This window comes from Sparus aurata, chromosome 11, assembly GCF_900880675.1.
Source record: "Sparus aurata chromosome 11, fSpaAur1.1, whole genome shotgun sequence".
In the NCBI taxonomy this organism is placed as follows: domain Eukaryota; kingdom Metazoa; phylum Chordata; class Actinopteri; order Spariformes; family Sparidae; genus Sparus; species Sparus aurata.
This window is the reverse complement of record NC_044197.1, coordinates 15,826,313-15,841,909: the sequence shown is the minus strand read 5'-3', so window position 1 is coordinate 15,841,909 and position 15,597 is coordinate 15,826,313. Positions and strand designations below refer to the sequence as shown.

Below are 15,597 nucleotides of genomic sequence, written 5' to 3'. Positions count from 1 at the left end.
ACAGATGCATATTGCGTTTTGGATTACTTTCACTTAAGTAAAGGATCAAAATACTTTGTCATAGATTTTCCATGGATATCGCGGGGGGGTCTAGACGACAGCGTTATTTGATATTCTTCTGAAGTAGCAACGCACACTGTAAAATGGGGCCAGGATCCAACGATAAATTTTAATAATTCAACTGACTGTAAATGTAACCTGCAAGCTCCAAAAAAGTAGATTTTGTCTCTCCATCAAGCAGGACCTTGTAGTTTTCCAAGCTTCTGCTCATTAACAAAGGGATTATTGCGGGTGGTGTTTTAAGGAGTGAATGACTCAGAAGACTTGCTCCATAGGTCTTGGTTAAAAAGACCACCATTGTGCGCTGATTGGTGGTGTCTGCGTGGAGACTCGAGCAAAGTTCCCATTACAGAAGGCACTCCCTCTTACAGTACATCTCTGGTATTTTGTGATTGTGACCTTGACGTTGAGCGGTTTAAACACTGCAGTGTTGCGAGTGTTTGAGCAACCTGCCAGTGTGGTGAGAAAATGACAGCATCCTCTGAGAATGGGAAGGGGCAACAAACTGCAGGGGGAGGCCACTTACATAGGCATGCTACACAGAAATTGCTTACTTACTGCTAGGTAGCTAATCTCTCGTTAATCCGTGGTACTTACCCACTCACACACTGACTGCACCTTTTGTGTGGTCGCACAGAGAAAGTGTTTTTCTGTGGCCGGGGGTCGGGAGCAAAGGCTGGTCTGATTCAGGACATTCCCAGGAGCACTGGAAAGAAATGAGGACACTGAACAGCTCATGCATTGTGTTTGTGTGTGTCTGTGTGGGTCTTCACTGTAGTGTGCACACAGTCATGCTTTTTAAAAAAAACGTTTGTTTTAGGCAACATCAACGTGACCTTGTGAATTTTTGTGTCGGATGAACTTGTGATTGCAGGATGTTATGAATTTGGAGAAATCAGACACATGTGACACAAGTGTTGGTGCCCCTCTCGTGCGACGTCCTTACAAGAACATTATTTTCCTCTTGAGACAATTGTTCTTGTCTACGCTCGTCTCCATGCGGAGCAGTGTGTTTTCCTTGTCAGCAGACTACCAAATGATCGTTTCTCAATAATGTGAAATCATTACAACGAGTTTCAATGTCCATATTGGTTTTGTGGTTTGTTTTCTGCCCGCCCTCTCACCAGCCTGGGCATGGATTACTCATACAACAGGAAATAATGACGCCAAGGTCCATTAAGTGGGATGGCAGGACATCATATCAGCATTAATCTGCCACTTAGCAGAGCAGCCCTGGGAGAGAGAGAGATGAGGAGGGAGGGAGGGGAAATGAGAAAGTGAAGGAAAAAGACAGAGAATATGATTTTCAGCTCTTCCCATCAATTTCTTGAGGTGAAATCAGGACACATTTTCCATTTTTAAAGTCTTTTCACTTCATCAACACAGAATTAGTTGCTGTAGATGCCAAAGACACAAAGTCTGTGACTATTTCATTTAATGGGATGAGTTTATCCTTAACCTGTTTGACTTCTACAGCAAGAGAAAAAAAAGGTTTTTTTTTATCAATATAAATCTATATCTATACATATGGCAAGAGACTGCAAAACATCACAGAGACTGAGATAGAAACCAATTTAATCTACCTACTTTGATTAAAAAAACATATTCTCCCTTGTTGGGGATAAATGATTTTGTACATGGTTGCTGCAAAAAAACAAAAAGACAATTCTGCATTATTGTTTTGCATTCCTATGTGTCTTATGGAAAATGACGTCTGTAACTACCACTGGGAACAGTGGGGTCATTCTTGATTGAGACTGCATCAGAAAAAAATCTTCTTTTTAAAAAGTGTCTTGAAATGAAAACAGCTAAGTGTAAGCCTAGACTCATTTGTGTCTCAGCCAAGCAGACAAAAAGATAAGCATATATCTAAGCGCATACACACACACACACACACACACACACACACACACACACCTCATTTGTGTTTCAGCCAAGCAGACAAAAAGATAAGCATATATCTAAACGCATACACACACACACACACACACACACACACACACACACATATATATGCTTAGAATCAACATAATCAAGACAATGTTTTGGCTGGACTTCTATCACGGTTCATTTCTATGGTGTGCAGCGCCACCTCGTGTAGTAATAATGAATAGCTTTTCAATTATAGCTGTCCTCGAAGATTCCTGAAGGACCGGTGATTCAACTCGGTCTGAAATGTGTGATTATTAGATTACTATTTTGAATAAACGCTTACCTTTCGTTGAGTAATACACTACATTGCTATATTTTAGTACACTGGCCACATTGTTGTATTCGTCGCAACCCCAGTCCAGAGTTACTGGTCGTCCAGCTGCTTGCCTGATCAGAATTATTTGTCAGTTGCTCTGGTTGTGGTTGCGGTTAGCTGGCTAGCTAATCTGGGTCCCTGTCTGTCAGTTGCTGAGAGCCGTGACAGCTGAAAATACTCTTTTGTCCGTAGCTGTGTGCTGAATACAATCGCCACGATGTTTGAGGAGGCTAGTGAAGTGTTTGATAACATGTTTAAATCATCCTTTCCCCTCACCTTCATTGTGTTTATCCCCGCTGTGCTGATCCTGGTGTCACCGCTCCCGGCCGAGGCGGCACATGAGTTCACGGTGTACCGCATGCAGCAGTACGACCTGCAGGGACAGCCGTACGGTAAGTTGGTTGTTTCTCTATTGTACCGCAACGGAATAAATGTAAGCATCAACACATCAGCAGAAATTAGACCGGTATCTAAAGCTAACCCGGGTTAGCAGTGTTGTCGTCCCCGGCTAACGTTAACTTACCCGAAGTAACATTTCAATGACAGCATGCAGGGTAGCATTAGCTTGCTAGCTAGCTGCTAATGTAGCTCAGCTGTGCTAGCAGGCAGCATCAAGCTAGCTCATTTCCTAGAAGCAAATCAAGATTAAAAACCCTTTAAATTAACCCTGAGCGTCATTCTTAAGTGTATATTAACTTTATAATCCGATCCCATGCTATTTTTTTTTACCTATATTAATACATCATTACATTAGTAGCATTTCTAGAGGTACTGAACTGAACATACAGAAAACGCAGGCTGTCAGAAATGTTCACTCTTCTTAACAGTTTTTACGAAGATAAAATGATGAATGGACGGATTGGTTTATGGGATGTTTAAATGGCTTGTCGCTGTGAGTAAGTGAGGATTTAACCCCCTAGCTCTAGGAACAGTGAAGCAATGTTTTGCTGAGGAAAAGAAGAAGGATGCTAGTAAAAGCTTCCTGTCTCTTCAGTAAGCTTACTAAGTTTGATGTAAATTAGTGAAAGATACCAGACTTGATAAAGAGATTAACCAAACTAGCCCATTTGTTTTTTTGTTTTTTATCTCAGTGTCAGTTTGTCACTATAGAAGCAATTGATTCAATAGCTGGATTATCCCTGCCGTTTCCTGTTGACACAAAGACAGAATTTATTGTTTCATGATTATTGATGAAAGCACCTTTGTACCCTCAGGTACCAGGAATGCCATCCTTAACACAGAGGCCCGTACTGTGGAGGCAGAGGTACTAAGTCGTCGCTGTGTTATCATGCGGCTGGCAGACTTCTCCTATGAAGAGTATCAGAAAGCCCTGCGCCAGTCGGCCGGGGCTGTGGTCATCATCCTGCCCAAGAACATGTCTGCTGTGCCTCAGGACATAGTGCAGGTAATAATAACACAATGCTGCAGATCATTGTCTTGTTCTGGTGATGCACCATGTATATGAAGATGTGATCTACAGACAAACAGTACAAGAAGAAGAAAAATTCACAGGGTTTTTATGCATGCTGCGAGTCGGGAGTAGTAGCCCCTATTTCTGCCAAGCTTTCTTTGACATCACAAAGCAGCGCACTTCACCATATTCAGCCAGAAGCTTAATCTTCCAATAGATATGATCTCACTAAAGCACACTGAATGGGTTCTGAGTACTTGGTCTTCCAGCTTTATGAGTGTAATTATATGTCTTTCTGGAAAACAGAAATACTTGGCACTTGGTGAGTTACTCATTTATTTACATAACTAATTTCCCATTATGGTGAATTATTTCAGAGACAAATGTTTTCGTCAGGATTCCAGAGAACCACTGTTCATTAACTTGCAGTTTATCTTCAGTTTGCCACTGTAGCAATCCTCTATCACCTACATTACTCTCAAAACATGAGCAATCCTGAACTTGCAGTGTTGAAGGAATCAAATTAGACTTCCCACGATGTGTGTAATGGCTTGCTTAACACACCGTTTCCCTCTTTTCATCTTGTGTAGCAGTTCATGGAGCTGGAGCCAGAGATGCTGGCAACTGAGACCATCGTCCCCGTCTACTTCGCCATGGAGGATGATGAGCTGCTGTCCATCTATACCCAAACCCTGACTTCCTCGTCCTCACAGGGATCCTTATCGGCAGCTGAAGGTAAAGAGTTATCCCCTCTACACTCGACATATAGGAAAGAAAGCACATGTATGGTGGGAATGAAAATATAAAAATTCTGCTTGCATGTTTCCTTTTTTTTTTCTTTTTTCTGTAGTTCTGCTGCATACGGCCACAGCCAACGGCTTCCAGATGGTCACTAGTGGAGCGCAGAGTAAAGCCATCAGTGACTGGGCCATCACCAGTTTAGAGGTGAGAGACTAAATCATTATCTGAAGATTACTGCAAGCTTTAAACACACCGCCACAAACATTCAGTTGGTAGTATTATAAGAAAGGCTTGCAAAAGTGTCAGTTTTTGCCAATAATGTAATCTCAGTAGTCTTATTATATAATTATTTATCCTAATTATGTTGGCTTTTAAGGCTTTTTGTAAGAACTAACTTGAAAAAGAAACAAAGAATATAGTTGCAGTTTCCTATACACAGAAATGCCCTCAGAGGAAGGAGACATAACTTTGCAGGGTGATATAACAGTATCATCAGGCAGGAAAGTGGCTTGATGGTTAGGACTGTTGGTTTTTCCTCTGTCTCAGTCTTTTCTGTATGAGCTTAAGTTAGAGGGGTTTTCCTCTCGGTGCTAGATCCAGCTTCTCACACTGGTCTCTACCTGTTGCCAAAGCAAGCAACATAAACTCAGGCATTGATAACTGAACTCGTAATCTTGTTTTGTGGCTTTTAGCCCAGGTAATATACCCTTTTATTATTTTCCATAAACATTTTGGGTAAGCTTTGTTTACAAAAAAGGGTTTCACAAATGATCCCCGTCTTCAAGTGATCGAGTATCAACTTGTTTGATCGATTCCTCCAGAACCTGAAAGTATAACCGTCAGCCTATCAGGTGAGGGAGGTGTTGTTTGTTCTCTGCAAGTGGGTGGCCACAAATCCTGCAACAACAAAAAAAAAATACGACTGAAAGCCGAGAATTTTCCCATCTAGATGGATTTACAAAGACTATCAAGCCAGGTGGCCTGACAGGACTTACAATGCTCAGTGCTAAGCTTTTTTTTCCTGCACTCTGAATGTCAAATTTGTATTAAAATTATGGCAACAAAAGAGTCTTCCAGCCTCAACAAGGAGATTATTGATGCTCAGTCGATTATTCTTCAACCGGTTTTATTTGGTCTTGACAGGAATTGATGCTGTGTTTCTTTTCTTTTTTTTTTTTGTGAGGGTTTATGAAAGGATTTGGACAGCTTTGATGGTTGTTGATGATAAATTTAGATCAAAACAATTTGAGTCAGAAAGAATGCAAAACAAAGCAGGCATGAAGAGGTAGTTCAGGACTTTCTTATCTAAGCTTTGTTTTAAAACCAGAAGGAAAAAGTGGCTTAGTCACACTGCAGAGGGGATTAGAAGACGGAGTGATGTTTTTCACAGCGATCTGTGGTCAGGAGGTCGACTGTGACTGTAACCCACTGCAGCTCTGCACTGTCAAGCTGCCAGCCTCAAGTTTAAAAGCTGAGTCTAATGCTTTAGATACACTTTTTGAATTAATTTATCCAACGGCTCTGTTTTCTTTTTTTTTTTTTGTCACCAGGGACGTCTGGCTGGAGTTGGAGGAGAGGATCTGCCTACTATTGTCGTGGTTGCTCACTACGACTCTTTTGGTGTTGCTCCAGTATGTTTGCTGCTTCTTTTTTCCTACAGATAAACCCAGACTCTTTCAAAACAAACAAGGAAATTTATCAGCTGAAGAAATATTTTGTCTGCAAATATCTGTAGGATTTGACACCTTATATTAGTCTCCAGGTTGATTAGTTTGAGTTTACAAACTTTATACAGAAATGGGCAACACAACTGTCAATAAAAAGAGATCATGCAGGGAAAGTAATCTGACTGTGTGTGTGTTGTGTGCAGTGGCTGTCGTATGGCGCGGACTCAAACGGTAGTGGAGTGTCCATGTTACTAGAGCTGGCTCGTCTCTTCTCGAAACTTTACACCTACAAGAGGACACACGCTGGGTAAGTAATGATGCCAGCACTCACATTAAGACTTGATCATTCATGAGCTTCAAATAGCTGCCGATCAGTTTGAACATCTTTGGCTGCATCAGAGGAAAAGCACTATATCCAGTTATTTTGCACAGTGACGTCAGTGGAGACGCCTTAGTGAAGCTCTATGCTGCAGACTCACTGTGTGCCTTATGCTGTATAAGAAATCTTGAAGAACTATTGATTGCTGGCCTGAGTGGTTCGTCTGAACATCAGATAAAGTCTAATTTTTATGTCTATCATATTTATTATAGTTAGTGTAATTCTCCAAATGCTTCCTGAGAAACTATATTGAACATTATCTGTGCACTCTGCTAGCAGGAAGAATCACATCCGACTGTGTTAAACTCTTAAAAGCGTTCAGTAATATAGTACAGGCTCATTCTTATGTCTAAATGTACTTGATAGTAGCTGAGTGGAAGGACTTGCTTCTTAAACAAAGTGGTAAATAGTGTAGTAATGGACTTTACTGTAAATTCTCAATGTCATGTATGCAGGTTTTAAAGTGGCTTCTCATTTGATTCGTCCATTAATAATAACACTAGTCTTTTTATGCATCTTAGTATCACATATCCATCTTCATCAGGTGATCTCCCTCGTAGGTTTGACGCAGTGTTGTTGTGTTTTCAGGTACAACCTGCTGTTCTTTGTTTCCGGTGGGGGGAAGTTTAACTACCAGGGCACCAAACGTTGGCTGGAGGACAATCTGGACCATACGGGTACGAGGCAACAAAACAAATCTGCACCCAACCCACAACCACCCCTTCTTAACAAAAATCACAAAACAAAACAAAATCAAGTCAGTTTACCAAATGGATGAACATCATACAGTACACCTTGTTCAAAGAGAGCTACACCTATGGTAATGATTCTCTTACATACTGAAGATTAGACCAACACAGAGGTATAACTCTTTTTTTCTTAAAATTGGCCATTCAAGGTATCAAAATAATTCAAAAAGTCTCCAAACCTTGTAGATTTGTGGCTTTAATTTGATATACAATGTTTGAGCAATGATTTGATTTTGATTTTATACAATATTCAGTTTAAGTTGAGAACAATTTATTTCTAAACCTTTCTTAAAGGGGCTCTATTTAATCATTATTATTATTATAATTATTATTATTTTTATGTATTCACATGTATTAATCACTTATTTATCAGCCAAATGTGAGCAGATTGAAACGTGATGTGACAAATAAGACCTTCCTCATTTCTCTCGGTTGCCTGTACAAGACTGTAGATGATTAGTTGAAGTTGTATAATGCTGCTGGACTGTGGATTTCTTAGTAAAGTATGTTCCATGATAGTCCAAAAGGATATGACTTTATTCACATTCTGGAATGCCTTGCCTTATTGTTGCTTTCTGCTCCACTAATAGAGAGCGATAGTTGCTAAAGTTAGCTTAGAAAAGAAGGCCACTAACATAAACTAAAGGCCGGCTTTAAGCACAACACAGAAGTTCGACAGAGCCCCTTTAAAAAATAAATGGATATATTAGAATACACAACAAAACAACTACAGACTGTTATGGTATGCTCTGTGTATACTTGGATGCGTGTTTAAACCTGCCATGTGTCCTTTTTTCTTACCTTCTTTTTTTTTTTTTTTTAATAATTCATCATGAACCTCTCCTTGTCATCTCACCTTTCCCTCCCTTTCTCCATAGACTCCAGTCTGCTGCAGGACAACGTAGCCTTCGTGTTGTGTCTGGACACTCTGGGGAACGGAGACTCTCTGCACCTCCACGTGTCCAAACCTCCCAAAGAGGGATCTCCACAGTATTCTCTGCTCAAGGAGTTGGAGATGGTAAGAACCCCTGAAGTTACTGAATCTTTCACAACAAACCGTGACAAAACAAGATGCAACAGATGTATAGGGTTCTTTTAATAATCTCATTATTTATATAGAAATGTAAATGGCAGTGTAAATCTGCCTTTTCTCCCTTTTTATTTTGCAGATATTTCTGTAACACAACAGCACTTTTCTTTGTTCAGATTTGTTCACATCAAGTGGGTTGTGATCTAGAGCTTGTGTGCTGTAACTTGAAGATCTTCCTTATGAATACCTACCGATGTGCACAGATTTCTTGTATTGAGAAATATGTGCATGTCAGGTCAGGTTTTTGAGATGCCCTAGAGCCTTCACCTTTTTCTTTTCTGAGTTGTCTTTAAGCTTTTCTCATATCAACAGTTTGAAATGATTTTTCACTACTTTCACTCTTAATCCCAGATCATATGTCCTTGTCATTTTCTCTCAGGTGGTTGCGAGTCAGTACCCAGAGGTCAAGTTCTCGATGGTCCACAAGAAAATCAACCTGGCAGATGACATGCTGGCCTGGGAGCACGAGCGCTTCGGGATCCGCCGGCTGCCGGCCTTCACGTTGTCCCACCTGCCCTCCCACCGCCTGGCACAGCGCTCCAGCATCATGGACGTGCGGTCAGTGTCCCCCTCTTCTCGCCACGGAGCGGGAGAGCCCCCTGCTGGGTGGGTTCATTACTGCAAGTCTCTGAATCACCGAAAGAAAAGAGTTTCCATAGTAGCTACCGGTCATATCCATTCATGTCGTCAGTGTTTTGATAGACCCATTTCCTCCCCTCCTCCTCTGACCCACTTTGCTCCTTCACATCACGTTAAATCCCTGGGTACACCTTGATCGGAGCATAGTTTACATTATTCATGACTGTATTTATGCCCTTTGTCAGATGTGGAGCGAGCTTGTGAGGTCTCGGATTTGATCCCCCCTGAGTGTGAGTGAGGCAGTAACACCCTCCCCCCTCTTTTCCACTCTTCTTGATCTCATACCACTCTTGTAGCCATCCATCTCCTCTCACTGCCTGTCTGTTAGTAAACCATTTATCTCCTCTGTGTTACAGTTTCAAACTTGACCTGTCAGTTGATGTGATATGTGCACAGTCTTCTATTCTCCTGCATTTCAGCCCACCTGTGTGTGGAAAATGGAGGCTGTGTTATCGGTTTCTCCTCTCTACCCCGTGTTGCTCAGGGTTTCGGGTTTCTCTCCTGATGTTTTAGCAGTTTTTGTCTCTAACTGTCTGCACACTTGTGTTTATGTCTTACAGACCGCATGTAGATGTTAAGAAACTTGGCAGGAACACCAAGGTGGTAGCGGAAGCACTGGCCAGAGTCATTTATAACCTCACTGAAAAGGTAAACGCACAGTTGAGAAAATTTATTGACACTAGACACTATGTCTGCTTTATGCCTGTGATGTGACATTGTTGTTGTTCCTGCTCTACCCAGGGTGCTCCTGGAGACCTGCAGATCTTCACTGAGCAAATGGTGAGTCACTTTAACTCAACTGCTCTTAATCTTGAGTCTGATGGCCCATTAAAACCTCCTCTGTGATGCAGGTTAAACACACAGTTGCAGAAATGAATCTCTGTGACGGAGAAAACAACTATTCATCCAGATGAATCCTGACGTGACACGACAGCAGATTCAGTAGACCTGTGGCAAAGACGAAAAATGTATAAATGTATGAAAAAACAAAAACTAAAGGGGTATATAACATTATACCACTGACTCATCTGTCCACAGAGGTGACGACCAACAGTTCAATTCTAATCTTGTCACTAAAACTACCAAAATATTAAATATTAAAATATTAATAGCAGAGATACTGTTTTTAATGCTCTGTCTACAATCGGCTTTTACTAAATAAAAAAGTGAGCTCAGTATTACTCTGAAACTGTTGGCCTCATTTAAATTAATAAATGTATTTTGAATTGCTGAAAAACACTGACTCACGTGGCACAATATATATGACAAATGAGAAATGAAGTTCTAATGAGGGCACATTGGTACATTAATGCTAACCTGAACACAGTGGCAACAATTGGCCCCTGTTTTTATCAGGACAGAATTTGTATCAATATTGTTCAAAATGATGTTCTCGCCTCGGTTTATGACTTAAGAACACTTAAGAAAGTTCCTTATTTTTGTTTTTGACAATACTAATTTCAGCTACAAGATGTTGTAATGCACCTCTACACCGTGTTCAAAATGGAACCAAACGCACTCAAGTTTTCTTTCTGGGGAGTCTTACTTTCTCCATGAATTCTTAACAAAAGGTTTATACATTGTATGTTAGCAAGTTATGTATAGAACTTACATGGAGAATTTTCTGAATATAGATGGTGGTTCAGCTCACCCTCTTGGAAAAAGTGTTTTGTTCTTAAGTCATCCAAGTTACCACTTGCCACAGGGCTTTTGTAAAACAGAGTTTGCCTTATGAAAAGGAGGAGAACGCTGGTAGATAGTCTAACCCGCGATTCCACCAGATACCTGTCCACTGCATTATGGCTCCCATCCGGTTTTGCTCCGCCGTCCTGCAACCCCCTACCGGTTGCATTTTGAGTCCGCCATGGCGCAGTACTGTCGACAACTGGCATCACGAGACCGAGGAGTTCCCACGATAATCACATAATCACTCACGACCGCAGTTATAGGTATGTGTTATAAAAACAACAACACGAAGTGTTCCCGACTGAAGGATTAGCAGAAGAGCTTGTATTTGTCTTTTTTTAGATTTGGGTGCTGGTGTCTACACGGAGTGTTTTATTTTGATAAGTAACTGGATGTTATGTTGTTGTTTTGATGCGTGACTTCCTGTCTGCTCGGTGCTAAATTCAATTGCTGCGTCGTGCTTCGGCATTCGCCAGAAATAGAAGTCATGTGTATTTGTGCCGGGTGGCTTCGGACTGCTGGAGCTGGGAAGGAGCAGATACGCAGCGTACTGGACCTGGTGGAAGTTAACACATAGACTAAAGTGAAACCGATCAGCTCCGCTGCCATGGTGTAGATGTAACGCAGCGGACACGTATCTGGTGGAATCTACGAGTTAGGAGTGCTTTTCACGAATGTAGGTATCAAAAACCAGGTGCTCTTTGGATCCAAGGACATGAAACCAAAGAAGAGAGAGGCCAGACTTGTGCTCCGCTTTGTGATCAATAAATCATGATTAAAGAACACCAAGTAACTGCTTTGCAAAAAATAAAAAGCCTTCAAGAAACTAAGGCGCTGTGCTGTAGCGTTTCATGGGGCACATAAAACCAAAGGAGCAGCTCATGTATAAGTGTATAAAGGCTGGAGTGAGCTGCCAGGCAATCAGAGTAGAGCTGATTATTACAGGTGCAGTGTGTTCTTAATGAGGTGCATTCTTACAAGGAATCTTTAGAATAAGAAAATTCATCACATTCAATACATCAAACAATCACATAAACAAATAATTACATAAAAAGAAACACAACTCCTTAATGATGGGTCACAGTTTTACTGGATCCTGTCAGGACTGGCAGACTCTGGTGGTTATTTTGTGTGTAGCTTTATGGCCTCTGACGTCGGTGCGCTCCTGCTGCACTGCACACCTCTGTCATGATACAGTTCCCTCTTCTCGTCAGCAGGTTCAGGAGGACCAGTTATCAGCAGTGGTAGACTGGCTCACAGCGCAGCCCCGAGCTGCTCAGCTAGTGGACAAAGACAGCAGCGTGGTGTCCACTCTGGAGTATCATCTCGGACACTACCTCAAGGATGTCAAGAGACACTACGTCAAAGCTGACAAAAGGTAAAGAAAACATCGGATACGGACAGAAAAGAAGATCCATGCAGTTTTTTATTTAACTATAGATCTTTTATTTGTAGTTTGATTTACATGCAGGAGAGTGATTTCCTGAACAGTACATTTCCAGAAACGACAGATCTAATATATATCATTGTACACGGTCTTTCTACTTTTATTCTTCATGTGATGGTAAAAACTGTTTATCTGTTGTCATCAGGGATCCAGAGTTTGTATTCTACGACCAGCTGAAGCAGACAATGAATGCCTACAGGTGCGTTTAATGAGCTCCTCTGAGACGCTTCAGAGCACTTCACATTCATCAACCATAGCTTTGTAGAACAGCTTTCTGTAAAGGTGTACGGCCATCTTGTCAACTTTCAGTAACTCTTGAGTTAACGTCTTTCACACTTTCCTAGTAAAATATGTAATCACAAAAGATACATTTAGACTGTGTTCTTCCTTGAATAATGCCTTTTCTCCTGTGTATTTCTCTCTGTTTCACGCTGGTGATTCTCAGAGTAAAGCCTGCTATTTTTGACTTGTTGCTGGCCGTCTGCATCGCAGCCTACTTGGGGATGATGTATCTGGCCATCCAGGTGGGTCACTGTGTTCATGCAGTCATCTGTCAACACTTTCACACCTTCACACATCCTATAAAAGACATGTATGCAATTGGTCGGTATTACTTATTTAAAGGTGAACTATGTAGATTTGGAAAACAAAATTCAAACTCAGAATTTAAATATTTACAGGGTAATGAGGTAATAATTCAGAATTGGTTATTATTTCCATAAGTGAAAAAAAAGCTGTTCTCAGTGGAAAATAAGGTCCCCAGAACACTGTTTGAAGCTAAAAAGGTGGCAGGGTCCGCCAAATATACACAGTAACAGTACGTTAAACAGTATGAAATTGTGTTGTCCTTTAAGGTCAGTTTGTTTATCATGAAAATGAATGCTTATTTAATGTGTTTAGATCTTTCTCTTCTGATTAAAATGTATTTCCCCAAACTACATAGTGCACTTATTTTGAAAGGCTATAACCAATAATTTACAAACCCATATTAGCAGCTCTACTCGGATGTACGAAGCTTTACAGAGAGTTTCATCTTGTTTAAATGTCCGGTCCCTGAATTAACTGTCACGGCTCTCATTGCGTCTATTTGGACTGCAGCAGGAAGTGGTTTTCTGCTTAAAACAAGCTCTAAAACCCCCTGTGCACTCAGCACCAAATGACAGGCCGACACAATTAGCGACTACCTGGTAAAGAGATGAGCAATAAGTAGTTAAATTAATGCACAGCAGCATGTGGGCACATAGTTAGATGAGACGTTATGTTAAGTCATTTTTGTGTGCTTTGACACTTTTGTGCATTATTATGGCATTGAAATAAATGTTCATCCTGATTAGGACATTTAGGAGTTTCAGTAAAGAGAAGAGGAGGCAAACATCCCTTCATGCTCATAATAGTTGTTAATTTACAGCCGTGAGTTCTAAAAATCGACCACTGAGGGCGCCTGTGAGAGAACTAAAGAATGAATCATATTAATGATGGAGAAAGTGAGTATGTGGATGTTGTCTGGACCCATGAAATGATCACCGATTCTTCTCTTGTGGACTTTTTTACAGAACTTTGGAGTCCTGTACAGTGTTGTCCGCAGAATCACCCAGCCCAAGACGAAGACCCATTAAGCTATACAACACCTTTCCCCCCGGTCTTACTCTTCTCTCCTGAAATCAAGAAACTTTAGCCAGTAAGAACACAGAAGCTGGGCCGAGCTGCTGTTCTCATGATGGTTTTCAAACCAGCAGAATCACTTCCGTTTCCTTCATCCTGATCCACAAACTATGATGTCAGATCCTGTCCTGCTGCCAACTTTATCCATTTGGTCTCACGGACCAGAATAATCAGGAATCATTTTTCACTCTCCCTGTCTTCACGAACACAGATGTCTTGTCATTCATGTACAATAATCCCAAATATTTGATAGTTATTTGATTCTTGTGAAGGATATAAAGCATTTGTCTGCACCTCTGAGATCTACAAACGATTAAGTGAGAGTTTGTGGTGTTGCTGTACCACTGATCGCTCCTCATTCCTCCTCTCAGTATATACCGTTCAAGTGACCATGCTGCCAAACTGACGTCATGTGTTGTCTCAGGCAGCTACAGGGAGAAACTGACCACACAGAGTTGAGCCCAGAATTTCTTAAATCGAGAGATGTGTTCACCAAACTTACTGTTAAAGGGATACGTTCACATTTTTTTCAGGCGGCCTTAATGTAACACTCGTTCCCATGAAAGTGTTAAATTGTTGGTCACTGTAATTATCCTTTTTCTCCACACAACTCCAAAAACACCTGATATTTAGCTGAAGATGCATTAAAAAGGGTAATTTATGAACTTCAGACTTCTGTGACTGAAGATTATTTTCATCAGCAACTGATCTGTCGTTCATTTTCTTTGATTAATTGATCCATTGCGCCAACTAGAAAATGTCAGAAAACAGAAAATGTAGGCGTTCAAATTGCATTTTTTGACCTAAAGGTAAATAAATATGAAAGGTAACAAATCACTTAAAAAATAGATTAAAAAGCTGGGTCCAGCTGGGTCCAGTAAGTGTCTTACTAATTGATTATCAAAACATTTGACCATTGACATTCTGTTTGCCATTTTTAGCCCAATATTATTAGTGTAGTTGTGTTGCATAGTCGGTAAAGAGACAATTTATAATCAGTGACCAATAACTTTAACTGCACATATGGGCACGTAATTATTATGATGAGACAGACTTGGAAAAAAACGTAAACCTATACTTTGAACGCTCAGTGAAAAGACTCCTAACACAAACATCGTTTACGAATAAGACGAGTTGTCTAAAATGTGAAGTAGTGTTTAGATAATCCTGGTTCCATTGCCTTGGTAGCAAAACTATTAAAAGAAACATTCAAATCCTTGCCAAATAAATATTGTATGTACTAATCTTCCCCCTTTCCTCCCATTTAATATATAATGGTTATAGAAATTTAAAGCAGATTCCATCTTTTTCATTCTTGCTTCATGTGTTACATTTTTCTGTAGTCGAGGATTGATTCCTGTTGCTCTGTGACATGGTGTGTCTTATTTTTAACACTCAAGTCTTTTTTTTTTTTTAAAACCCTAAATTGATTAAAAAAAAAAAAAAGTCATGCTGGTGAAGTATCTCAAAGCTTGTGTTTAAAAAGGTCACGTGCAACAAACATGTTTTTTGTCTAATCAGAGCACATGTACGTTGTACTCGTACATACTTAACACACAACACATCGTGGCGAGATAAAGCTTCCCCCTTTACTCCTTTTTATCAGTAGAAAACGTGCTGAATTTGACCTTTGCTGACTGCAGTAATAATGTGATTGACTTAATCAGACTTTTAAAGCCTTGTTGAGATTGCGGATCAAGCCAGCACTGCGGTATTTATACACTGGATGTCTTTAAAATGGGCAATAACAAAGGGTGTTGGATTAAAGGGGCTAAATATATTAAACACACCTAGAATATTAATTTCATGTGTGTAAAG

General features: G+C 40.5%; 1 protein-coding gene across 4 annotated transcripts; it reads left to right on the top strand.

The window, feature by feature from the left end:
- Positions 1-2,280: 2,280 nt before the first annotated feature.
- On the top strand, positions 2,281-15,186 carry ncln (nicalin). 4 transcript variants are annotated; one of them, XM_030433698.1, is made up of 15 exons: positions 2,281-2,700; positions 3,523-3,713; positions 4,310-4,454; positions 4,570-4,664; positions 6,011-6,091; positions 6,331-6,434; positions 7,095-7,183; positions 8,134-8,273; positions 8,725-8,903; positions 9,545-9,632; positions 9,726-9,764; positions 11,885-12,048; positions 12,263-12,316; positions 12,563-12,641; positions 13,671-15,186. In XM_030433698.1, the coding sequence occupies exons 1-15, from the start codon at positions 2,526-2,528 to the stop codon at positions 13,731-13,733; spliced, it is 1,686 nt and encodes a 561-aa protein (XP_030289558.1). In that variant the 5' UTR covers positions 2,281-2,525; the 3' UTR covers positions 13,734-15,186. The 4 variants fall into 4 exon arrangements, with proteins under 4 accessions (XP_030289558.1, XP_030289555.1, XP_030289559.1 ...); XM_030433695.1 differs by having other exon boundaries at positions 8,725-8,951; XM_030433699.1 differs by having other exon boundaries at positions 2,283-2,700; positions 11,888-12,048.
- Positions 15,187-15,597: the final 411 nt, after the last annotated feature.